General features: G+C 43.0%; 1 protein-coding gene and 1 long non-coding RNA gene across 8 annotated transcripts in view; one reads left to right on the forward strand and one right to left on the reverse strand.

The window, feature by feature from the left end:
* The window catches only part of LOC137376526 (uncharacterized), a 154,077-nt gene that overhangs the window by 46,027 nt on the left and 80,514 nt on the right, over positions 1–27,536 (reverse strand). The gene's annotated exons all lie outside the window — the stretch shown is intronic.
* Positions 1–27,536, forward strand: part of LOC137376525 (forkhead box protein N2-like) — a 67,599-nt gene that overhangs the window by 10,993 nt on the left and 29,070 nt on the right. For 4 of the 5 annotated variants that reach the window (XM_068045236.1, XM_068045235.1, XM_068045240.1 and 1 more), the window contains one exon: positions 13,354–13,906. In XM_068045236.1, the coding sequence (XP_067901337.1) occupies positions 13,367–13,906 (540 nt within the window). In that variant the 5' untranslated portion in view covers positions 13,354–13,366. Of the gene's footprint in view, positions 1–4,784; positions 4,884–13,353; positions 13,907–27,536 lie in introns of all 5 variants that reach the window. The other variant, XM_068045237.1, reaches the window with a different exon arrangement.

The following is a 27,536-nucleotide window of genomic DNA, read 5'->3' on the forward strand; positions in this document are numbered from 1 at the left end:
GAAATGGTCAGAGATGGTTGTCAGTGATGAAGATCATAGGGGTAGGAAGACCAGGTGAGATGCCACGGTCGAGAGTGTGGCTATATATATGAGAAGGAGAGTTTATGTGGAGTGACAGGGTTGGGGGGATAGGAGGGCAGTGAAATCAGAGGAGACGAGGCATAATGTTTTGAGGTGGAAATTGAATCACCGAAGATGAAGAGACGTTCAGCACAGAAGTTAAGAGAGATAAAGAGGGAGGATATCTGGGCAAACCTGAGGATCTGTTGGGAGTAGAGAATAAGTTTTTTTAAAGGAGAGGCGAGAAGGATAAAACAAGGCAGACTGCTCAAAGGAGGAAAAGCTTCTATAGTGGTAGAGGGAGAGACCAAAATGTGATTTGATGATGGGCTACACAGTGATTTCGAAACAGCAGGTGGTGGATAGTATAGCTACATGGGAAGGCTTCAGTAACAGCAAAGGTAAGTTTCAGCCAATGCCATGATGTCAATGCTAACATCCATATTAGCTCATGGATAACAAGGGCCTTATTCAGGGGTGAGTGGAATTTCTCACACTAAATGCGGAGGGGATGGGTGTGATTTTTGATCCATCGGCAGAGACTGAAGAGGCAGCTGGGGGTGGGGTGGAGTGAATTGGACTTAAAGTTGGTTGTTGAGATTACCCACCAGCAGATACACTGGCTGGGCAACTGGCAATAGAGGAGGATGACACTGTTGGAGTTGCTGTCTTTCAGGAGACAACAACGAGTCTCAATGGGCTTGTTGGAGAATAACGAGTGAGGCACAAAGGGTATCTGTGGGATTATCCAAGTGGAGTTTAAGCTTGGGATAGTGGCAGGAGGGTACAGAATCACACAATTTTAAAGAACCGAAGGAAGCCATTTGGCCTGTCATGGCTGTGGTGGCTCTTTGAAAGAGCTGTCCAATTTTATCCCACACCTCAGCATTTGCCCCATAAATCTGCAGTTAGTCCTCTGCAAGGGCATGTCCAATTGCCTTTTAAAAGTTCCTATGGAATCTGATTCTACCACCCTTTCAGATAATGCATTCCGGCTCTCAACAACGCTCTGTGTGAAGAGATTTTTCCTTTCCCCTCTAGTTCTTTTGTCAATTATTTTCATTTTGAACACCTCTATTACCTTCCTTGCTCTAAAGAGAACAATCCCAGCATAGAATCATAAACTAGTACATCAGAGAAGGAGGCCATTCAGCTCATCGAGTCTGCTCCGGCTCTTTCAAAGAACAATCCAGTTATTCTCAGTACCCTGTTTGTTCTCCATATCTCTGCAGTTTTTTGTCCTTCAAGTATTTATTAAATTTACTTTTGAGGCTACTATTGAATCTGTATGTACCACCCTAACAGGCAGTGTATTCCAAATCCTAATCACTTGTGTAAAAAGACAGAGATGAGGAGAAATTTTTTCTCTGAGTTAGATACATTCTTGATAAGCAAGGGGGTGGAAGGTTATCGGGATAGATGGGAATGTGGAGTCGAGGTTGCAATCAGATCAGCCATGATCTTATTGAATGGCAGAGCAGGCTCGAGGGGCTGCGTGGCCTACTCCTGCTCCTAATTCATATGTTCGTATGTAAAAGTTTTTCTTCAAGTCGCTTCTCCAATCTCACCAATTAACTGAACTCCCTCATCCCTGGTATCATCCTGGTAAACCTCCTCTGAACCCAGTCCGGGGCCTTGCCATCCTTCTTAAACTGTGGCACCCAGAATTGTACACAATACTCCAGCTGAGGCCTAACCAGAGATTTGTAAAGGTTTAGCATGACTTCTTTGTTTTTTGCATTCAATGCTCCTATTTACACAGCCAAGTATCCTGTACACTTTCTCGACCACCTTCCCAATTTGCCTCCCACCCTCAAAGATTTGTGAATATGCAGCCCCTGGTCCCATTGTTCTTACACTCTCCTCAAGATAGTACTATTTAGGTTGTACTGTCTCTCCATGTTATGCAAAGTGCATCACTTCACATAAAATAAAAGCAAAATACTGCGGATGCTGGAAATCTGAAATAAAAACAAGAAATGCTGGAACCACTCAGCAGGTCTGGCAGCATCTGTGGAAAGAGAAGCAGAGATAATGTTTCGGGTCAGTGACCCTTCTTCGGAACAGTTCTGAAGGAGGGTCACTGATACGAAACGTTAACTCTGCTTCTCTTTCCACAGATGCTGCCAGACCTGCTGAGTGGTTCCAGCATTTCTTGTTTTTATTGCATCACATCACACTTAATAACAATAAATCGTATCTGCCATGCGACTGCCCATTTTACCAGTCTGATTATGCCTTCCTGAAATAAATAGTAAGCATAATATTAGCAGACAACGTTGCCAAGTTTTGCATTATCCTCAAACTTTGAAATTGTACTCCCTATACCCAAGTCCAGGTCGTTTATAAATAACAAGAAAAGCAATTGTCTGAATACTGATCCCTGGTGGACCTAACTGCATAGTTTTTTCCAGTCAGAGAAACAGCCATTTACCACTACTCTCTGCCTTTTATCCCTTAGCCAATTTAGTACCAAGTTACCATCTTTAATACCATGTGCTTTTCTCATAAGTCTGCTATGTGATACTCTATCAAATGCCTTTTGAAAGTCCATAAATACATCTACTGCATACCCCCACTAACCCTTTCTGCTGTTTCATCAAAGAATCAGGTTAGTCAGATATGATTTACCTTTAACAAATCAGTAGGGAGGCAGAGCAGTAGTTGGGGTAGGGCTGGGGAGGGCAAAGTATTTGAGAGGAGAAATGAAAGGTGGGACTAATTTCTGATGCATCTTTCCTCCGAAAACTCATGGTAATAAAACGCTAGATAATAGCCACACCGTAATTATTAGGTGGTTCTTTTCCCTGAGAATAGTGGACCTGTGGAACAAGCTACTAGCTGGGGCGGAGATCACCTTGTACTAAAGGTAGGCACTGTAACATTAATCGGGGCCAAAGTGGTCTCCTGGATTAGCTTTGATTGCCTAAGGAGATCAGGAGATAATTTTTCCAAGATTTCAGCTCTGCCCCCTGCTCCACCCCAACCATCCCCAGATCATTTGAATTTTTAATGTTTTTTTGCCTCTCCCAAGAGATTACCTCGGTTTTCGGATAGGGTTGTGTCTGTATATATTGTGATGCACGCAGTTTCGTGGGACAGGCTGGATGGACCTTTTCCTGTCCGCCCCTCCTTATCTCTGTAACCTCCTCCAGCCCAACAATTCTCAGATATCTTTGCTCTTCTAATTCTGGCCTCTTGCACATCACTGATTTTTATTGTTCCATCACTGGCAGCCTCGGTCATAAGTGTTGGAATTCCCTCTCTACGTCTCTCTCCTTCAATTTGCTCCTTTAAAACCTATCTCTTTGACCAAACTTTGGTCACCTGTCCTAATATCACTTTATGTGGATCGGTGTCAAATTTTGTTTGATAATGCTTCTGTGAAGCACCTTGGGACATTTTATGATGCTAATGCCACTACATAAATGTAAGTTGTTGCTATTGTTATTTGTTGTTCGAATGGCATCTGACTGCAGTGCCAGAGAATATTTAGAAGCCATGGAAATACACCCCGTTACAGGTTACTGCCTTCAGGAAAGGAAGAACATTGGGGAGGGGAAGATCAACACTGACAGAACTGAAAAGAATAACCACAACATCAATTGAACAGATATGCTTCAGGCCTCACGTATACAAAACAAAGTAATGAATTCATGGAAAAACAGTAGGACATTGAAGCTTCAGATTGTTTTTTTTGTAGGTGCCCTCTTTGTACTGGAATGGGTGGGGCAGAGCCTAATGGCTGGCTGTTGAGTTGCTGAAGGAGGTGAGCATTGTGTTGCTAATTAGATATTTTAACTAAATATCCACTCAAAGTATGGCTGATGTCTTTAATGGAAAAGCTCAAGGGAAAAGGATAGCAGTCAGAACTGTAAATAAGGCACTTTTATCCCTGGCATTATCTTGATTAAGTGTATTGTTCAGTTGTGTATCAGATAAAAGACAATATTTTGAACTGACCTAGTTAGCAGCTTCATAGAAAACAAAAAAAAAATTAGAAAAGTGTGACTTGTTTTTATTTCCTGCGTGGATTCAGAATTTATTTTTGAGACGAGCGTCAAGAGTGCAGTTAACATAAATTATGGGGGCTTTTGTCTATGTGGAGATAATTTTTTGCCTGCCTTGTTCAATGACATCATTCTTTGTCTGCCCCTTCTCCCACTTTAAACTGTCACAGGTCTTTGCACTCTAATTAGTGAGCAATCGAGTTAAACTTATTTTGCTCACAATGGTGATCAGATATATTAAACTCAAGCACATGAATTTAAATTGAATCCAGTCTGCAACTGAATGATCTGGAAAAATTCAAAGGTGCTTTTCTATGTGCAGGATGAACATTGGGGGTAGGGTTTGTGGTTTATGGGTCTAATAACTCAGGAGTCCATGGATGAGATTAAAGTTTGACTCACAAGGAGTCTGAAACTCTCGTCCTCACTAATTGAGAAAAGGTAAATGAGTAAAAATGGATGAAGTACTACGTTTTATTCACAACTGTACTTTTTTGTTAGATTCACAAAATCTGGAGTTTGTGCCCCAAATTTCCTGCCTTTGTCAGTCTTCTGTTGTATTCCACAGTCGAACTTTTGATCCTTTGTGAAATTGAGGTTACGTTTTCTCTTCTATCAGCTTCGACTCCCAAAGGTTGTCTAAATCTGGGGTACGATTCTGGCTATTCTCCACAGGTTACCTGATTGCAATCCCTCCTTCTTACTACTTCTTAGGTAGTCCCTCAGGAACGAGGATGGCTTTCTTCCACTCCAGGGATGTGGGTCTTTAGATGACTGAATAGTCCAATCCTGGATCCGCACACTCTGCCACAGGTAGGGCAGGTGGTGCTTGATGAGGCGAGTGGATGGGATGCTTGAATTTCCGAACCCTCCTTCTGCTGTTTGCGCTTGGTCTCTGCCTGTGCATGTCGATGTTGTTCAATTCCTCCTATAGGAGCAGGGGTAGGCCATTCAGCCCATCAAGCCTGTCCCACCATTCAATATGATCATCCACTTCAATGCCTTTTTACCCACACTATCCTCATATTCCCTTATGTCATTTGTATTTAGAAGTCTGTCGATCTCTGCTTTAAATATACTCAATGACTGAGCTTCCACAGCCCTCTGGGATACAGATTCCAAAGATTCACAACCCTCTGAGTAAAGAAATTTCTCCTCATCTCTGTCCTAAGTGGCTTCCCCCTTATTTTGAAATTGTGTCCCCTGGTTCTAGACTCCCCAACCAGGGGAAACATCTTACCTGCATCTACCCTGTCTATCCCTTTAAGTATTTTGTAGGTTTCAATGAGATCACCTCTCATTCTTCGAAATTCTCGAGAATACAGGCCCAGTTTCCCAATCTCTCTTCATAGGACAGTCCCGCCATCCCGTGAACAAGTCTGATGCACCATTGTTGCACTCCCTGTATGGCAATAATATCCTTCCTAAGGTAAGGGGACCAAAACTGCAGACAGTATTTCAAGTGTGGTCTAACCAAGTTTCTATACAATTGAAGCAAGACTTCACTACTCCTGTACTCAAATCCTCTTGCGATAAAGGCTAACATACCATTAGCCTTCCTAATTGCTTGCTGCACCTGCGTGTTAGCTTTCAGTGACTTATTGACAAGGACACCCAGGTCCCTTTGTACATCTACACTTTCTAATCTCTTACCATTTAAGAAATACTCTGCACATCTGTTCCTCCTCCCAAAGTGGATAACCTCGCATTTTTCCACGTTATATTCCATCTGCCACGTTGTTGCCCACTCATTAAGTCTTTCAAAATCCCCTTGAAGCCGCTTTGCATCTTCCTCACAACACACATTTCCACCTAGTTTTGTGTCATCCGTGAACTTGGAAATACTATGTTTGGTCCCCACATCCAAATCATTGATAAATATTGTGAACAGCTGAGGCCCAAGCACTGATCCCTGCGGTAACCACACTAGTCACAGCCTGCCAACGCGAGAATGACCTGTTTATTCTTACTGTCTGCTTTCTGCCTGTTAACCAATCCTAAATGCATACCAGTATATTACCTCCTATCCCATGTGCTTTAATTTTGCTAACCAACCTCCTGTGGGGGACGTTCTCAATAGCCTTCTGAAAATCCAAGTATACCAAGTCCACTGCCTCCCCTTTATCAATTCTGTTCGTAGCATCCTCAAAAAACTCCCAACAGGTTTGTCAAACATGATTTCCCATTCATAAATCCATGTTGACTTATGCCTAATCAGATCACTATTATCCAAGTGTCCATTTATCACATCTTTAGAATAGATTCTAACATTTTCCCAGTGACTGATGTAAGGCTAACAGGTCTGTAATTCCCTGTTTTCTCTCTCCCTCCCTTCTTAAAAAGTGGGGTGACATTTGCAACCTTCCAATCTGCAGGAACCGCTCCAGAATCTATAGAATTTTGGAAGATGATCACCAATGCATCCACTATCTCCATAGCTACCTCTTTCAACACTCTAGGATGTAGAATTTCGGGTCCTGGGGACTTATCAACCTTCAGCCCCATTAATTTCTTCAATACAACCTTCTTACTAATACTTCCTTCAATTCCTCATTCCCCCTAATCCCTTGGATCTCTAATTCTGGGAGATTTCTTATATCTTCCTCAGTGAAGACTGTAAAGTAATCATTTAGCTTCTCTGCCATTTTTCTATTCCACACTATAAATTGTCCTGACTTTGCCTGTAATGGACCCACATTTGTCTTAGCCAAATATTTCTTTTTTACGTACCTGTAGAAGCTTTTACAATCCGTTTTTATATTTTTTGCCAGTTTACATTCGTATTCTATTCTTCCTTTCTTTATCAGTTTCTTCGTCTTCCTTTGCTGTATTCTAAAATCCTCAGGTTTACTACTATTTCTGGCAACTTTATAGGCCTTTTCTTTTAATCTTATACAATCCTTAACTTCCTTTGTTATCCACAGTTGACTGCTTTTACTTTTGGGGTTTATGTGCCTTGAAGGAATGTATAGTTGCTGTAATCTATATAATATTTCTTTAAAGACTATCCATTGCCTATGTACTGTCATAACCTTTTTAATGTATTTTCCCAATCCACCTCAGCCAATTTGCCCCTCATGCCTTCATAATTTCCTTTGTTCAAATTTAACAAACTGGCTTCAAATTGAACTACCTCACTTTCAAACATAGAACTTTACATTATCATATTATGGTCACTCATCCCTAAAGGTTCTTTTACAACAAGATTATTGATTAGTCCTTTCTCATTACATAAAATTAGATCTAAAATAGCCTGTTCTCTAGCCAGTTGCTCAACATACTTCTCTAGAAAACCATCCCTAACACACTCCAGAAACTCATCCTCCATGGCATTAGTGCTCATTAGATTTACCTAGTCTATATGCAGATTGAGGTCACCCATGATTACCGTATTACCCATGCCACATGCTGCTCTAATCTCCTGATTAATACCATGCCCCACCCTACCACTACTGTTTGGTGGCCTATAAACAGCTCCTACCAATGTTTGCTGCCTCTTGCTGTTTCTTAACTCCACCCAAACAGATTCCACATTTTTTCTTGCGATCTGAGATCCTCCCTTACTAATGTACTGAATCCACCCCTTATTATTAGCACACCACCACCTCCTTTTCCTTTTTGCCTGTCCTTCCTAAATGTCAAATATCCTTGAATATTCAGTTCCCAGCCTTGATCACCCTGTAGTCACGTTTCCGTTATGGCAATTAGATCATACCCATTTACCTCTATTTTGGCCTTTAAATCATCTACCTTGTTGCGAATGCTGCGTGCATTCAGGTAGAGTGCCCTTAACCTTGTCTTCTTGACATTATTCTGCATTCCAAGCCTAGTTGATGCTCGCCTTTGTTTCGCCTGCCTTCTCATGTCACTTGCTACTTTTCTACCTCCTGTTACCAGCTTTACTTCTTTCCATTTTGAGCTACCCCTCAGGTTGCCATCCCCCTGACAAGCTAGTTTAAACTCTCCCCAACAGCACTAGCAAATCTCCCTGTGAGGATATTAATTCCGGTCTGTTAAGGTGTAGCTCGTCCATCTTGTACAGGTCCCACCTGTCCCAGAACCGGTCCCAATGCCTCAGAAATCTGATGTCCTCCCTCCTACGTCAGTTCTCCAGCCACGTGTTCAATCGATCAATCCTCCTATTCCTATGCTCACTAGCACGTGGCACTGGGAGTAATCCTGAGATTACTGCTTTGGAGGTCCTGCTTTTTAATTTCCTCCCTAATTCCCTAAAAATCTGCTTTCAGGACCTCATCGCTCTTCCTAACTATGTCATTGGTACCAATGTGGACCATGACCACTGGCTGTTCATCCTCTCCCAGAAGGATGTCCTGCAGTCACTCCATGACGTCTTTGACCCTGGTACCAGGGAGGCTTCACACCATCCTGGAGTCACGTTTACTGCCGCAGGAATGCCTGTCTGATCCCCTGACTATCGAATCCCCTATCGCTATTGCCCTTCCTGAGCAGCTGAGCCACCCGTGGTGCCACAGACTTTGCTCTGGCTGCACTCCCCTGAGGAACCTTCGCTCTCACCAGTATCCAAAATGGAAAACCGATTAGCAAGCACGATAGATTCAGGGGACTCCTGCAGTCCCTGCCTGGTTCTCTTAGACTGCTTGGCAGTCACCCATTCCCTCTCTGCCTGCATGCTTCTAACCTGCGGTGTGACCACCTCCCTAAACATGCTATCCGCGTAGTCCTCTGCCTCGCGGATGCACAACAGTGACTCCAGCTGCCGCCCGAGTTCCAAAATAATATGGAGTTTGCAAGTTCTCCCTATGAACTGCGTGGGTTTTCGCCGGGTGCTCCGGTTTCCTCCCACAGCCAAAGACTTGCAGGTTGATAGGTAAATTGGCCATTATAATTGCCCCGAGTATAGGTTGGTGGTAGGGGAATATAGGGAAGGTGGGGATGTGGTAGGAATATGGGATTAGTGTAGGGTTAGTATAAATGTGTGGTTGATTGTCGGTACAGACTCGGTGGGCCAAAGGGCCTGTTTCAGTGCTGTATCTCTAAATAAATAAATAACCCGGAGCTCAAGCTTCTGCAGCCGGTGACACTTCCTGTAGACGTGTTCGTCTAAAACATGTGGTGCGTCCATGACTTCCCACATACCGCAGGACGTACATTCCACTTGGCCAAGCTGACCTTCCATAACATAACTTCAAAACATTTTATTACAATGAGAAGTAAAATAACTCACCAGTTACTCACCAATCAACTTCTTCCCTTGTACCGAAGAGAGAGGCAGCTACTGGAGGCTGAAAAAAGGTAGAGGAAAGAAAGAACAGAGCCCAAACTCCCACTCTGTGCACTCAAATTTATCTTAATTTATGTTCCCTCCTTACAAAACTCTCTTCTTAACACTCTGTACCCTCCAGTAGCACTCAATGCAGACAAGCAGCATTGAGTCCCCTGAATTTATACTCTGAAAACAATGCTGTGTCAGCTCTGCTGGAGTACTGCTACAGCTCAGAAACCAGTTTAAGCTAGCTACTTAATTAACTATCTACAGATATTGAGTGTTAGCATACCCCTGTTTAAAACTGCAAGAAACCTAACTTACCTCTTAACTGAAACAGGAATTTCAGTTAACTGCTAGATGTAAACAAAACAAAAACTAGTCCTGAGAGATTGACCCTTAAAAAAAATTCACTCACTTACCAAACGCCCTTCAATGCTGTTCTTGCCTTATGCCCTGTGAGTGCATATGCATGTGCACACCCATTTTCCAACATGAGCCACTCAATAGTAGCTGTGAGGAGGTGCTTTGGCTGATTATTATATTTCCTATCAACAGCAACAACTGTTGCACCATTATTGTAGTAAAATGTCTCAAGATGCTTCAAAGGAACATTATCAAACAAAATCTGACACCAAGCCACATAAGGGCAGGTGACCAAAAGCTTGGTTAAATAGGTAGGTTTTAAGGAGCATCTGAAAGGAGGAAAGGGAGGCAGAGTAGCTGAGGGAGGGAATTTCAGAGTTTAGGGCTTTGGCAGTTGAAGATATGGCTGCCATTTGTGGAGTGATTAAAATTGTGGATTTTCCAGTCGTAGGGCTAGAGGAGACTTTGGGGTGGAGGTAGGGAGGGGGGAGGCATGAGTCCATAGAGGGATTTGAAAACAAGGATGAGAATTTTAAAATTGAGACGTTGGTTAGTGGGTACCCAAGTAGGTCAGCGAGCACAGGGGTGATGGGTGAATGGGACTTGGTGCAAGTTAGGACAAAGGCGACAGAGTTTTGGATGATCCTTGAGAAGTTCAGTTAAATTGAAACACCCACTTCCAACTCTCCCCTCACTGATGAGAATGGGTGGGGGTTTCAGCCCATCAGAGTTCATTCACCCAGAAAGATCCTAAAATCCCCCCCCCCCCCCACCACCCATAGCAGCATCTCATCATTTCTTAAAAGATTGTGAGGTTTCACTTCCAATACTCTTCTGGAAATCTACTTCATATCTTGAACATTCCTTGTGTAAAGAAGGAATTCTTGACATCAGTCCTAAATATACCTTTTACTAGTTTAAACCTGTGTTTCATTGTTCTACTTTCACTATTTAACTTAAAGTAATATTCCAGATTTACCCTTTCCATTGCCACAACTATCACATATATTTGCATAAGATCACCTCTCAGACACTTCATTTTCAGGCTGAAAAGTGCAAATCTCTCCAGTTTTTCCATATAATTCAGACATTTAACTTTAAACATCAGGCTTTTGGCTTTCTCTGTACTCTATGCTTGAACATCTCCCTTCTGTCCCAGTGCATAAAACGGGATGCAGTGCACAAGATGTGGTCTAACCCGAGCACTCTACAGTTTGTTCACAACTTCCTCTGACTTGTATTCCAATGTTTTGGCTATATCATTTAACATTCTATTGGCTTTATTGATTTTTGCTTTGAATTGGTTGCATATGTCAAGCATTGAGCCTATGATGTCTCCATGGACCCTTTTGGCTTTATTCTGAGCTAGTTCAACACCATTCTTGAAGTACTGTACATGCGTCACTTATTTTTCCTTCCTATGTGGAGTATCTATGGCATTATTTTATCTGCCATTGTTCCACTGATGTACATATTCTACCCAACTCATTCTATAATTTCTGAGCTGACTCCCCTGATTCCACTGACCCTCCTTGTTTGGTATCATCTGCAAATTTGACCATTTTGTGTTCAGTTTCTGAATCCAAGTCATTGATGTAAAGTAGAAACAGTGGTGGTTGCAGCACCAAGCTCTGGAGCACCTGACTCACAATCCCCACCCCACCAATTCCCCCCACTGCGCCATCACAATTCACCCATTGTTCCTTTGGGAGAAAGAAAGAAGATGCATTTATATAATGCTTTTCACAACCTTAGGACATTCAGTAGTCTATCACAGCATTTCTCAGCATTTGTCTCTAATTTGTGGTAACCTTGCTCCCGATTTTACTCACCCCTAGCTTCAATCCCTGATGGTTCAAGCTTGAGGACTGGTGTTAGCCTGGCAGTAGCTGAAACTAGCTAAGCCAACAGCACGGACTGAACATGGAAATTTATTGACTGACGTGCAGCAGAGCGAGCTGTAGCGAGTCGTTTGATAGTAACAGATAGAATATAATGTGTGGACACTAGTTGCTGTTTTGTTTGTGGGAACTGTTTTGTTTGAGTTGGGGCAAAAACTGGTTTATCTGATTGATGACATACAGGAGCTGAATTTAACATATATTCTTGATAGCATCATGAAACAAGTAGCTTATAACCAGGCATCAGCAATTCTGTGATAATATGAGGCCCAGGCTCTAACTGAAAATTGAGCAGAAAAAAATTATGATTTGTCGAATGTACAGGAATCTAACCCACTGTACCACTCGGAGGTAAAAGGACCATGTTCTAACCTCTGCATCATCCAAGGCCAGAAGTGACTTTAATTTCCTTTGCCAGTTATTTCGACCCTCAAGCTCCTCTCTTGAAGCTGCTGATACCTCATGAGATATGGTTTCACAGGCATTCTCTGATATTTTACAAAACTGTCATTCAATTATGGGGCTTGACCGTGAATGCTGGCACACTATGGGGAGTATCCGATAACCAAGCATGATTTTATCCTTACTAATGTTCTCGCGCTCTCTCTCTCTCTCTCTCTCTCTCACACGCGCACACACACACAGAGGTAAATGGATAGATAAGGTGTAGTAATCCTGAGTCATTTTTTCTCCTTTAGCTCAGTGGTGCTAAGGCTAATTGTAACAGTCCTACTGATATCCCAGCTGACATCAGGTGACTCAGAACAGACTGAATCAAACCTGTGGCTTTTTACTGTGCATATATGGATTCGGGTACCCATTGGATAATTTTATTGAACAAGCAGAGGTGCATAAGAATACTGTTGTAACTTATTGAGCCATGTACTTCAGAAAACTAATGTTTGTTCCCTTGTAAATTTGAACAGAAAATCTATTTTTTTTCCAAACAGGAATTTTAAAATCATATTTTGCACGAAGTCACTATTGAGGAACCTATTTTTTTTTAACTCATTCACGGGATATGGGTTCCACTGGCAAGGCCAGCATTTATTGTCCACCTTTAATTACCCTTGAGAAGGTGATGGTGAGCTGCCATCTTGAACAGTTACTGCCCATGTGGTATCGGTACACCCGCATTGCTGTTAGGGAAGGATTGCCAGGATTTTGACCAAGTAATGCTGAAGGAATGCAGAAATATTTCCAAGTCAGGATAGTGTGTGACTTGGGAACGTGGAAGTGGTGGCATTCCCATGTGCTTCCTGCTCTTGTGACCTCTACCACCTAGAAGAACTTGTTTGGGAGGTACTTTTGAAGAAATCTGCAGTGCACCTTGCAGATGGTACACACTGCAGCCATGGTACGCCAGTGGTGAAGGGAGTGAATGTTTAAGTTGATGAAGGATGGGGCATTAATTAAGCAGACTGCTTTGCCCTTGAGCTTTTTGTGACTACCTGTTCTTGTGATCCTGCCAATCCTATTCTGTACCTGTTTGTAAAAGATTTTCCCAATGGTTTATTTGTATTCCTCGCTAATCTGAACAGCTCAATATTGAGAAACATGCCCATGAGAAATTGTAGCTGCCAACCCATGTCTGACTATTCCACAGTGCAGTTATCTTTCACGATTGCTAAAGATTGCCTGAAGTACCGTTTTCAGGGTAGAACTTTATATAGCTGGTTATTAAGAATATGCTGTGTATATGATGGAAGCAATTAAAGGTGGAAATAGCAAGTTTATCCTCTGACTATCTTCATTTTTCTTTGCCTGACAGATGTGAGGCTTAAATGGGTCCAATTATTGGCATGTCTCCAACGAAGAAAGCTGAGACCCCTGGCATAGGGGAGTCTTGCAGCTTGAATTCAAGTTGCCCAGTAGACATTCTCCCAGAGATGGCTGGCGCTACAAGGGTGAAAGCCATTTCTGTGGACAAAGGAATGATGGATGATGAGGAGCTTACAAACTTGAACTGGCTTCATGAAAATAAAAACCTCCTGAAGAACTTCAGCCTGGGCAGTGAGATGCTTCGCAGTGTTAGTCCTACACGTGACATCACCGAAGAATATGCTTCGCCTTCTCCTCTTTCGGATTCTCTGAACAATGACAAGCGTGGATTGAACTCCAAGCCTCCTTATTCTTTTAGCTGCCTTATTTTTATGGCGATTGAACACTCGGCCAGAAAATGCCTTCCAGTTAAGGATATCTACAATTGGATATTGGAACGTTTTCCGTATTTTACCAATGCACCTACTGGCTGGAAGAACTCTGTAAGACACAATCTATCCCTGAACAAGTGTTTCCGGAAGGTGGAGAAAGACCATGGCAAGGTAAGCGTACATTGTTCAATGTCTCACGCAAGTAATAAGATAGAAAGAATCTGCTTCCTTAATGGCTCAGCTGGTATGTATGTACTGAATAGCATGGTCCTGGTCTGTGTAAACTGATCCGAGCCAGGCACTGTTTGGGGCATTCAGCAAACAGGAACATTGATGTGGGAAACTGAGCTAGGGTTTTGCTTCAGATATGTTAGGTTATGACCGAATTGAGCTCAGCTGTGGTTTTCTTCCTCTGCTCCTTGACATTCTTTGCCTGAGCTCATAAATTAAGATTGGACATGGGGGAAATACTGGAGGTGTTCTGAACCTTTTGATTCGAAATCTGCTATAAGTGTCAGCAGGAGAGTGGCTGATATATGAAAGTATCATTATACTGAGATATTACTGGTTATGATGGAGTGCTAGTATTCAGATGATTAATGGTAAATAACACAGTCAGTGTATTTATAATGGATTTTTTATAAAGTAATAATTTATGAGTAGTCTGGAGTACTTGATATTTACTAACCTGACCTGTCCTTTTAAGGCAGAGATTCTCAAACTTTTTTGGTTGAAGGACTCCTTTTCAAATGGCTTACTAATCTTGGACCCGCCATCTAAATTTTAGGACTATATGATACTCAAAATATGAAAGTGCTGCATGTAAAGAGAGTTTTAGTAATGCTTTTAAGAAAACGGGTATTTACTTACAGATATTAGTGAGATGGTGTGCCTGCTTCTCACTGTAGAGTCTGTCTATCCTTGGGTAGGCGCCTGGGGAAAGCAGGGGGAATGCAAGAGCAAATCGGGCAAAGTCAACATGGTTTTGTTAAAGGGAAATCATGTTTAACCAATTTATTGTTCTTTGAGGGAGTTACATGTGCTGTGGTTGAAGGGGAACCGGTGGATGTATTGTACTTCGATTTCCAGAAGGCAGTTGATAAGGTGCTACATCAAAGGTTATTGCAAAAAATAAAAGCTCATGGTGTAAGGGATAACATATTGGCATAGATAGAAGATTGGCTAGCCAACAGGAAACAGAGAGTAAGCATAAATGGGTCATTTTCTGGTTGGCAAGATGTAATGAGTGGTGTGCCACAGGGATCTGTGCTGGGGTCTCAACTTATAACAATCTATATAAATGACTTGGATGAAAGGACCGAGGGTATGGTTGCTAAATTTGCTGATGACACAAAGATAGATATCTCATTATTCAAGGCTCCAAACACTCCTTTCAGGTGAAGCAGCAATTTACTTGTACTTCTTTCAATTTAGTATAATGTATTCACTGCTCACAATGTGGTCTCCTCCTACATTGGGAGACCAAACGCAGATTGGGTGACCGCTTTGCGGAGTACCTCCGCTCAGTCCGAAAGCATGACTCCATGCTTCGGGTTGCTTGTCATTTCAACACACCCCCCTACTCTCATGCCGACATATCTGTCCTGGGCTTGCTGCAGTGTTCCAGTGGACATCAATACAAGCTGGAGGAACAGCATCTCATTTACTGAATAGGCACGCTACAGCCTGGCAGACTGAACATTGAATTCAATAATTTCAGAGCATGACGGGCAGCCTTTTCATTTTTAGTTATTTTTTATTTGTTTTATTTTAGTTTTTTTTTTAACCATGTGCCTGCCCACTGTTTTTTTTTCATGTTTGTGCTTTGGGCCAGGGCTGTTCAATTTTCTGTCAATTAACACCCTCTCTGCACTAACGCTTTGTCTTTCAGTACACCATTAACATACCATTTGCCTCTGCTCCATGACCTTCTGGTCAGTTATTCTCTGTGACCCTCTGTCCTATCAACACCTTGCCTTTTGTTATCTCTTTCCGTACCTCTGCTTTATTTGCTTAAAACCTATTACATTTCTAACATTTGCCAGTTCTGATGAAGGGTCACTGACCTGAAATGTTAAATCTGCTCGAGGCTACAGAAGGATATAGGTAGGTTAAGTGAATGGCAAAAATCTGGCAGATGGAGTATAATGTGGGAAAATGTGAAGTTGTCCATTTTGGCAGGAAGAATAACAAAGAAGCATATTATCTAAATGGTGAGAGATTGTGGAGTTCTGAGATGCAGAGGGATCTGGGTGTCCTAGTTCATGAATCGCAAAAGGTTAGTATGCAGGTACAGCACGTAATTAGGAAAGCTAATAGAATGTTATCGTTTATCGCGAGGGGAATTGAATACAAAAGTTATGCTTCAGCTTAACGGGGCATTGGTGAGACCACATCAGGAGTACTGTGTACAGTATTGGTCTCCTTATTTAAGGGAGGATGTAAATGCGTTGGAAGCAGTTCAAAGAAAGTTTATTACACTGATACCTGGAATGGGCGGGCTATTTTATGAGGAAAGATAGGACAGGCTACGCTTGTATCTGCTGGAATTTAGCAGAGTAAGAGGCGACTTGATTGAAACATGTAAGATCCTGAGGGGTCTTGACAAGGTGGATGTGGAAAGGATGTTTCCACTTGTGGGAGAATCTAGAACCAGGGGTCACTGTTTAAAAATAAGGGGTTGCCCATTTAAGACCGAGATGAGGAGAAATCTTTTCTCTGAGGGTCGTGAGTCTTTGGAACTCTCTTCTTCAAAAGGCAGTGGAAGCAGAGTCTTTGAATAAGTTTAAGGCTGAGGTAGATTCTTAATAAGTAAGGGAGTGAAAGGTTATTGGGGGTAGGTGGTAATGTGGAGAAATAATCAGTTCAGCCATGAACTTACTGAATGGCGGAGCAGGCTCGAGGGGTCGAGTGGCTTACTCCTGCTCCTAATTCGTATGTTCGTATGTACATACTAGGGAAGCACAGCCCTGAGAGAGCAGGAGCCTTAAAAGGGCAGAGCATGGAGAATGCCCTAGGGGAACAGGAGCACAGTGGGGAGAGAGAGCAGGAGTCCAGAGAAAGCAGGAGCACTAGGGGGTAAGGGGAAGAGCAGGAGCATAGGAGGAACAGCTCACTCCTTTGGCTGCTGCTCACTTGTTTAGGTTTGACAACAGCGCCCTTCATGGTTGCCCACTTTGCCCACCCCTAAGGCCAGCCCTGCGTCACTGACCCCCTGGAATGTCTCTGCAGACCTCAGTTTAAGAACCACTGTTTTAAGGCCACTGCTGAGTTCTTGCCTGTTGGGAGTGGTTTGAATTTTCTTGTCAAATGGAAGCAAATTTCTGTTGCTATTGAAAAGTTCTCCAGATTGGCAGCCACTTTCTTCTTGTTGGGGAAGGGCTAGGTTATTTCATAGTCAGCAAAATGTGCAGGAAATGACTGGCTGGCTTTCTTTTTCTTTCCATGCTGTTTTAAAGATTGTTCAATTGTGATTTTTCAAGTATGACTTCTGAAGTATGAAGAATGTGTATCAAAAATGCACATTAAAAAGTTTACACTTCCATATTTAGTTTCTTTCGCCCTCCATTGGCTTTACAGAATTTAGCATTTTACTCGCTATGAAAAGGCAAAAACCTGCATTTTTAAATGTTTCTTCCACCTGGCCCTGCGGTGTTTGCGAATGTTTGTATTAGTAAAAAGACAGGATCTGATGCAAAAGCAGCACTTGATTAGTTTGGCTACGAGAAGATGCATTGGTAGAGATTGGCAAGACTGGTGATTCTGATTGAGACACGCATACACTTTGTTCTTGGGTGTTAACGGTGATATAAATGCAAGTAGTTGTTGTAGTTTCTATCAACAGGAAGGAGGACCTGAGTGAGCCTGTAAACTACTACAGAATCTTACATCAGTGGGGCTTCTGCAGGTCATTGCGGTCCTTTTATCAGATGTTTTGGAAAACTAAAAATCCGAAAGCAATAGGCAGGATTTCACTCTTTCAATTCATGTGTAGGACAAGTTGGATGGCTCTGAGACTGAAGAAAGGCTAGGGTGAAACCCGGTTAAATTACATGCATCCGTATGCATAAGGCTTTTGATCTTGTGCCTCATACAATTCTCATGAAGAAGCTGGAAGTTGTAGGCCAAATCTTGGATTTTATCTAAGATGTGCACTGCAGCTCCAGGATCTATTTAAAGGATAGATGGGAGATTCACGTGACCTATCCCTCAAAAAGGAGAGGTAGGGTTGTCCAACATTAGTCATTTGAGGTTGTCTTCAGTAATATATTGAATGATATTGTAAGGGACTTGGCGTATCTGTTCTAGGCATTTCTGAAAGTATTTCAGCACTCCCTTGCACAGTAAAGGTCTGCAAAGGAAACCCGACCAAGCCCGAATGCCGGACCGGAAGTGCGATCCGAACCCGACACATGTCGTTGGGTCCCTTCGGGGTCGGTCGGGTAGCAGGCCTTTACATCAGTACATCTCTCCCTTCAGCACCACCGACTCGCGCTATCTCAGAGCTGAAATAAAAACAGAAAATGCTGCGAATACTCCAGATCAGACAGCATCTGTGGATAGAGAAACTGAGCTAATGTTTCAGATCAAAGACCTTTCATCAGAACTATCTCAAAGCTGTCCTAGCCTGCAGTTTCATTCCATTCTTTGCCTCTTTTGCTGCTTTAACAAAAACTTTTTTCTTCCTTTCAGGTGTCAAAGATCAAAAGCATTAACAACTCTTGGATATCAACACCCTTCCAATCCTTCTTCCCCTTCACTTTCCTCTGACCCCATTCCTTCTTCCAATCATGTCTTTTGCTGTGTTTTCACTATCCCCTCTGACACTGGGCAATCAGTTATCAGCAAAGCCTTCAGCTTCGTGCCCATGTGTCCCCTCCTCAGTGAACTTTGAGCTCTGCACGATGCTGAGCTCTTTTCCCATCGCCTTCGCCTCTGCGCCCAATTTTTTGGCCAGGAATCTTCACCCTTTCTCTCACCTTCAGAATTCTCGTTCCACCTGGACCCCACTATCCTGGCCTCTTACCTTCTAGATCTTTTCATTGAGAACTGTTGGCATGGCACCAGCCATCTCCACTCCACTCACTCACTCTAACTTATCTCCTTCTGAATTTGCAGCACTCCATTCTTTCAGATCCAACCCTAAACTGCTGAGCGGTGCTGTTCTTGTCTGGTGAACTGACATCTACCTAGTGGAGGCTGAATGCCAACTCTGACACCTCCTTTTACCTCCCCTGTAGCATGACACCACCACTGAAAATCAAGCCATTGTTTCCAAGATTGTGATTGGCATTCCTTCCACAGTCGCCAACCTCATAGTCCTCTATAGCCAGCCCACTTCTACCTCCTTCCCAAGATTCACAAACAGGGACGGCCCTGGTAGACTCATTGTTTCAGCCTGCTCCTGTCCATCAAAATTAATTTCTCTCTATCTTGACTTTCTCCTTTTGTCCAGCCTCTTCCCACCTACATCCCTGACTTTTCTGATGCCCTCCGCCACTTTTAACAGTTTCCTGGCCCTATCCATCTCCTTTGCACCATGGATGTCCAATCCCTGTACCCCTCAGTCCCGACTAGGATGGCCTGAGGGCTGTCTGCTTCTTCCTTGAACAGAGAACAAACTAGTCCCTATCCACCACCACCATCCTCTCACATTGAACAACTTCTCCTTTGACTCTACTCACTTCCTCCAAATAAAGGGTGTTGCTATAGGAACCTGCCTTTTTGTGGTATATGTGGAACATTCTTTGTTCTGGGCCAGTTCAGGACTCCTTCCCACCTCTTTTTCCAGTACATTGATGACTGTATTGGTGCCCTTTCCTGCTCTCCGAACTGGAAAATTTCATCAACTTTGCTTCTGATTTCCACCCTTCCCTCGCCTTCACATGGTCCATCTCCAACACTTTGTTTCCCCTCCTCGACTGCTGTGCTTCCATTTCTGGGGATAGGCAATTGGCCTACATCCACTACAGCTTTCTCGCTCCCACAACTACCTTGACTACATTCCTCCCACCCTGCTTCCTGTAAGGACTGTATTCGATCTCCCAGTTTCTCCACCTCCGTCACATCTGTTCTGCCAATGCCACAAGTGCTTCTGACATGTCTTCATTTTTCCTTAACCAAGGATTCTCCTCCACTGAGGTTGACGGAACCCTCAATCATGTCTATTCCATTTTCCGCACCTGCTCTCACCCCTTCCCCTCCCTCCCAGAACCACGATAAGATTCTCCCTGTCTTCATCATCTGCCCCAGCAGCCTCCAAGTTCAATGGATCATCCTCTACCATTTCTGCCACCTCCAGTGTGATGTCACACAAAACTTATTTTCCCCTCCCCTTTCAGCATTCCTTCCAAAGGGTCCATTCTCTCGGTGACATCTTGCTCCACTCCTCAGTCACCCCCAACACCCACTTCCCTTCCTATACAAGCACAGGTGATGGAACACTTGCCCATTTTACCACCTTCTCACCATCCAGATCCCCAAACACTTCCAGGTGAAACAGCGATTTATTTGTACTTCTTTCAATTTAGTATACTGTATTCACTGCTCATGATGCGGTCTCCTCTACAATGGGGACACCGAACACAGATTGGGTGACCGCTTTGCAGAATACCTCCGTTCAGTTTGCAAGTGAGTTTCCGGTCAACTGTCATTTTAATTCTCTGCCTCACTCCTCCTCTGTCCTCAGCCTCCTACATTGTTCCAATGAAACCCAACCTAAGCTTGAAGAACAGCACCTCATCTTTCAATTATGCACTTCTGTACTCAACATTGAGTTCAACAATTTCAAGTCATAACCTCTTGTTCCCGTTTTAGCAGATGGCAGCTATTGGTGACGATTCTGCTATTTCCTGTTTACACCTCCTGTAAACCCATCTTTTGTTTCTTGTCTCATTATTATCTCCTTTTGTCTTGCACCGTCAGTCCTTTTGCCATTTAGGTTCTCCTGCCTTCCGCCCTATCACAGATCTTCCCTTTTGTTCTTCTCACTTTCACTTTCCCTGCCTCCCTGTACTAGCTTGTAACCTGTTACATCTCTAACTTTTTCCAGTTCTGACAAAAGATCAGTGATCTGAAATGCTAACTGTTTCCCTTTCTTCTGTGCTTGGGATATGATGGGGCCCATGCTGTGGTCAGCAGTATAGAGGCAATACATTCATATTTTATAGTGAGTTGTGCTGTTCACCATATTGCTTGTGAGGAACTAATGCTTGCTAGTCACCTAGTGAGAACTTATATCTACACCTGTCATTTGTCTAAAGATCAGATGGTGACTATCTGTCTTAGGGGAGAGTAAGTGGGGGTTTCTGGGATTGGGCACAGTTTGTGGCAGACTTCGTAATCTGACAACTGAACAAGGCAGATTCACAGTACTCCAGGGCACCGCTGATGATTGGCTAGCCAGTCTGGCTCATTGATGGTACGTGGAGGGGTAGACCTTTCACTGGGAGCTGTGATTCTTTCCTGTTGGCTCTAGATAGCCCTGCAGGCCAAAGCCCTATTAGGTAAGATGGTCCTGGCTGGATAAACAGTCTGCTCTGTCAAGATGTGTCTCAGCACTCTGGATTTAGTTAAGAGGGATGTGTCCCTATGGCGAGATTATGCACTCTGCTTTAGGCAAATAGAAATTCTACAAGTTTAGATTTCTGCATAGTTTGGCGTGGATACCCTTAACCATTATGATGAGCTTTCACATTGGTCAGCTGACCAAAAAAAAGAGTGGCTCAGAGATAGTGTGTATAATGTTTAAATGTCACTCTGCTCCTTTAAATATGCTGTGATGGTTCTGGAATGAAATATGTGGAAATTATACAAATGGTTCAAATGCACTTGGACTGAAATCCAGAAGGAGGAGGAGAGGTGACTTAATAGAGACATATAAGATAATCAGAGGGTTAGATAGGGTGGATAGTGAGCGTCTTTTTCCTCGGATGGTGATGGCAAACACGAGGGGACATAGCTTCAAGTTAAGGGGTGATAGATATAGGACAGATGTGAGAGGTAGTTTCTTTACTCAGAGAGTGGTAAGGGCGTGGAACGCCCTGCCTGCAGTAGTAGATTCGCCAACTTTAAGGGCATTTAAGTGGTCATTGGATAGACATATGGATGAAAATGGAATAGTGTAGGTCAGATGGTTTCACAGGTCAGCGCAACATCGAGGGCCGAAGGGCCTGTACTGCGCTGTAATGTTCTAATTCTAAAAAACGCATGACCATCAATAAACACTTCAATCTGTTGATCCATTTAAGTCAGCATACACTGGTGAGGGAGAAGTTTACTCCGACCAAACTGAACATGAGGAAGATGGCTTATATCCTGTACCAACTCAATTTCAAATACCAGGCGGACAACAAAAGAAAACAGCAGACAACATAAAAGGTCGGTGGAAGAAATTAAGAATAGGGAGGCAAAGATACTTAAATACTAAAATTGCAAGACTGAAGAGGAACAGGAGGTCCATCAGCATCTTAGAAGAAAAGACAGGTTTTTTTTGGGAAGACTGTTAGCCAGAACCATTGTCTGTTAATTTGCCTCTTCTCTTTTCAGATGCGAAGAGGCGTGCTAGGGTAGATACTCTGGTCCAGTGCAGTCCATGGAGGCTACAAACAAGTGCAGCCAAAATTGTAGTGTAGCCAGAAGTGATGGTCTCATTGCTTTCTCATTATAACCCCCACCCCTCAAAACTTTTATAATTCTCTGATTCTTCCCTCTTATGCATGCTGCCCCTTCCTTAACCCCACCATTGGCAGTCATGCCCTCTACAGCCTAGGTGCCAAATTCTGAAATTCTACCCCTAAACCCTTTTGCTTCTCCATCATCTTTTAAGACCCTTTTGACTAAGATTTTGATCCCCTCCTTGGGGCTTAGCATCCAATTTTTTGATTAGGTGGTAGAGGTCATGGGTTTAAAAGGTGCTGTTGAAGAAGCAAGTTGTTGTAGTGCATTTTGTAGATGGTACATACTGCAGCCATGGTGTGCTGGTGGTGGAGGAAGTGTATGTTCAAGGTGGTGGCTGTGCTGCCAATTCAGCAGGCTGCTTTGTCCTGGATGGTATCGAGCTTCTTGAGTGTTGTTGGAGCCGCATTCATCCAGGCAAATGGAGAATATTCCATCACACTCCTGACTTGTGCCTTGTAAATGGTGGAAAGGTACTGGGGCATCAGGAGGTGAGTTGATCATCGCAGACTAGCCCAGCCTCTAACCTCTTGTTGCCACAGTATTATGTGGCTTGTGTTACGACCAAGGCCGCAGGAGTGTACTGTTTTTGTCGTTCCACTTCTCCACAGGTTAAACATATATTTTAATATTTTCCCAGTTACTAATACGGTCAATCATAGACTCTATATTTTTCTCCCAAAATAAAATACACCAAACAGGTTTCTTTAGTAAACAACAAAATTATCAGTTTATTATAAAACAAGACATAACCAGTAATGAAGCAAAGCATTAACACACAGATTGAAATATAAAAGTTCCCTTTTTACCTGAGCCACACACACACACACACACACACACACACACACATTAACCGAAAAAATAGGTTTACTCTTTAGAGCTCTATTTAAAAAAAAAAACAGGGAAAAAAAATACTTTGGCCAGATACTTGCTAATTCTTGAAGAAAGAGAAGATATGGAAAGATGTCACATGTCTTTTGTTTATGTTTGGTATCCCAAGTATGTGTAGACGACTGTCACTGGGATGTTCCTAGAACAGTTCTTGTCTGGTGACTTGAAGATCAGTTTGGGCAGGCTTTCCAGGAAAAATGCAGCAACAGTTTCAGTCTGTTTCTTACACTTGCTTTTCAGAGCTTCTCAAAGAAATGGAAGTGTTGACAGGCTTTTTTAAAGAGATGGAACAAACTGAGTTGGGGTTTGCTCCCTTGGCAAGTTTTCTCCAACTGTTTTTCAAACCATTGTCCATATCCCAACTCACTGTCCAAAGCAAAACCAAAAACAATGTCACAAGAGTCAAGCCTCCTGACCCTATAAATCTTGACCTGTCATTTCTTTGGAAACCTCTTTCCCCAAGTCAATAAAAAAACACTGCTGGGTAATTATCTGACGACAGGTGACCTCCAGTAAGGGCTTGTTTTTAGCACTCCTTGATTCTTCCAGTAACTGTTGTTTACAAGCTAAGTCCAAAGATCTCTGATGATCTCTTTTTAAAAAAAAACCCACAAAGTTCCAGCATCAATGGAATCTTTTTTTAGTTTTAACACACAAATACTCATAATTTAACAAAATAAAGGAAGCACTTGTAACACTAGTCCAGTTAAGTTTCTGATCAGTGGTGAGCCCCAGGATGTTGATGATGGGGATTTGGTGATAGTAATGCCATTGAATCTCACAGGGAGGTATTTAGACTAGGTCAAGGGGAGATGATTAGATTTTCCCATGGTCATTGCCTGGCACTCGTGTGGCACAATGTGACTTTCCACTTGGCATCCAAACCCTAGTGCTTTTTAGGTCTTTCTATATGCAGGCATGGACTGCTTCATTATCTGAAGAGTTGCAAATGAAACTGAATGCTGTGCAATCAATGGCGAACATCCTCACTTCTGACATGATGGAGAGAAGATCATTGATGAAGCAGCTGAAGATGGTTGGGCCTAGGACACTGCTCTAAGGAACTTCTGCAGCAATGTCCTGGGCTGAGATGATTGACCTCCAAAAAGCACAGCCATCTTCCTTTGTGCTAGGTATAACTCCAGCAAGTGGAGAGTTTTCCCCCCGATTCCCATTGACTTGAATTTTACTAGGGCTCCTTAATGCCACACTCAGCCAAGTGCTGCCTTGATGTCAAGGACAGTCACTCTCACTTCACCTCAAGCTTGGAATTCAGCTCTTTTGTCCATGTTTGGACCAAGGCTGTAATGAGGTCTGAAGCCGAATGGCCCTGGTGGGCAGGTTAATGGTGAGTAAGCGCTGTTTGATAGCACTGCTGATGAGATCTTCCGTCACTTTGCTGATGATTTTGAGTAGCCTGATTGGGCAGCAATTGGCTGGATTGGATTTGTCCTGCTTTGTGTGGACCAGACATACATGGGCAATTTTCCACATTGTCTGGTAGAGGCCAGTGTTGAAGCTGTATTGGAATAGCTTGGCTAGAGATGGTGTTGGGGCCCACAGCCTTTTCTGTATCCAGCGTGCTCAGCTGTTTCTTGATATGACATAGAGTAAATAGAATTGGCTGAAGACTGGCATCTGATTGTAGGGGCCTCAGGAGATGGATCATTACTCAGCACTTCTGGCTAAAGATCATTGCAAATGCTTTAATCTTGTCTTTTGCACTCAGGTGATGGTCTCCGCTATTATTGAGGATGGGGATGTTCATGGAACTTGCTCCTCCTGTTAGTTGTTTAATTGCTCACCACCATTCATGACTGGATATGGCGGACTGCAGAGCTTTGATCAGATCACTTGCCTGTGGGGTTGCTTAGTTCTGGTCTATGGCCTGCTGCTTCTGCTGTTTAGCAGGTATATAGTCCTGTGTTGTAGTTTCACCAGGTTGGCATCTAATTTTTAGGTGCTGCTCCTGGTATGCTTTTCTACACTCTTCATTGAACTAGGGTTGGTCCCCTGACCTGATGGTAATGGTAGAGTGAGGGATATGCTGGGCTGTGAGCTTGCAGATTGTGGTGGAATACAGCTCTGCTGCTGCTAATGGTCCAAAGCACCTCATGGATGCCCAGTTTTGAGCTGCTAGATCTGTGCTGAGTCTATCCCATTCAGCATGGTGGTAGAGCTACACAACATGATAGATGGTGCCTTCAGTGTGAAGACTGGACTTTGTCTCCACCTGGATTGTGAAGTTATCACTCCTACCTGTATTGTCATGAATAGATGCACCTGTGACAGAGTCATAGAGTCATTACGGCAAAGAGGGAGACTATTCGGCCCATCGAATCAATGCCAGTACAGCAATCCAGTAAGTCCCATTCCACTGTCCTATTCTCGTAGCCCTACAGGTTTATTGCCTTCAAGTGCTCATCCAGTTTTCTTTTGAAATTACTGATGGAATGAGGATGAGGTGAAGTAGGGTTTCCCCCTCTCGTCATTCTCTCACCATCTGCTGCAAGCCAAGTCTGGCAGCTATGTCCTTCAGGACACAGCCAGTTTGGTCTGTAGTGGTGATACCGAGCCACTCTTGGTGATGGACAGCATTGAAGTCCCCCACCCAAAGTACACTCCTGTGCCCTTGCTACCTTCAAAGCTTCTTCCAAGTGGTGTTCAACATGGAGTACTGATTCATCAGCTGAGGGAGGGTGGTGGGTGGTAATCAGCAAGAGGTTTCCTTGCCCATGTTTAACCTCAATGAAATCAATGCTGAGGACTCGCAGCCTGTCTTCATACTGCTGTGCTGCCACCTCTGGTGAATTTCTCCTGCCAGTGGGGCAGAAGATACCCAGGGATGGCGATGGAAGAGTCTGGGACATCAGCTGAAATTCTGTAAGTAATACTATGTTGGGCTGTTGCTTGACTAGTCTGTGGGACAGTTCTCCTAATCTTGGCACAATTACCCAGATGTTAGAGAAGAGGACTTTGCAGGGTTGACTGGGCTGGGCCTTTGTTGTGCCAGTGCCTAGGTCAAGTTATATTCTTCTTAGACCTTTTCATAGTGGTTTGATACAACTGATTGGCTTGCTAGGCCATTTCAGAGGGCAGTTAATAGTCAACCACATTGCTTTTGGGTCTAGAGTCATACCGGGTAAGGATGACAGATTTCCTTCCCTAAAAGACATGAGCGAACCAAATGGGTTTTTCCAGCAATCCAGGAGTTTCATGGTCATCATTAGTGAAAGCAGCTTTTTTATTCCAGATTTATTTAATAAACTGAATTTAAATTCCCCAGCTGACTTGGAATTTGAATTCATGCTTTTGGATTACTCATCCAGTAACATAAGCACTATGGTATTGTACACGTAAATTTATTTTTAGCTCAAGTGCATCATTGTCCTTGTGCAGTGAAGTACCCTAATGAGGAGGACCAGAAGATAACACTTTGGGTGACATTTAAAAGGTTATGGAAACAGTTCCTCAAATGTTCATACGCTTCAAAAAGGAATCGGTGGTCAGGAGCAGCAATCAACACTGATTTATTTTGCTTTTTGAGGTTAAAGATCAAACCTGAGGCCTTCCTGGTTCGTATAACTCAATGCCACAACATATGGTACATTTTTCTGCTAGGCTTTAACTTTGTATGCTTGTAGTGCACACAATTCCATCTCTCTGTAGATTGCCGAGTCTAACAAATGCAGTGAGCTCACTTAATGCAGTTGTTGGTCAGGTTGACTGAAAATACACTGTGGGCATTATTGTCCCATGTGACATCTTTGCCTGACAGGTGTGAGGCTTTTGGTGCACAGGCATTCATGGCTATTCATCACTGCACATCCAGATTGAAAATAGCAGGATTGTTTAAATCATCAACATATTTACTTTTTATTTTCCCCATTTAAAAAGGACCAATTTCTTACATTTAATTTTCAGAGTGTGATAGCAGAATTTTAATATTAATTCCTTTTAATTGGAGAAAAAGAAAACCTTTATAATTGGTTACTTTTGCAAAGCAGTCAGGAAGTTGTTAAGCGGGTATGGGTTTCATTTTGTGGCCTGATTTTGAGTTGCCATGGCAACGTTTCCTTTAGCTCTATCAGTTTTTGACCTGCCAGTAATATAATACATGACTGTGATCTGGCTTAACTGGATAAGAGTATTAATGCTTGTAGGCAAACCATGTGCTTCCTGTTTGTTAGAATTTGTTCTTGGTCAGGCCACTTACAGAACAACTTCACACAAA

The sequence above is a fragment of the Heterodontus francisci genome, chromosome 13 (assembly GCF_036365525.1).
Source record: "Heterodontus francisci isolate sHetFra1 chromosome 13, sHetFra1.hap1, whole genome shotgun sequence".
Classification (NCBI taxonomy): domain Eukaryota; kingdom Metazoa; phylum Chordata; class Chondrichthyes; order Heterodontiformes; family Heterodontidae; genus Heterodontus; species Heterodontus francisci.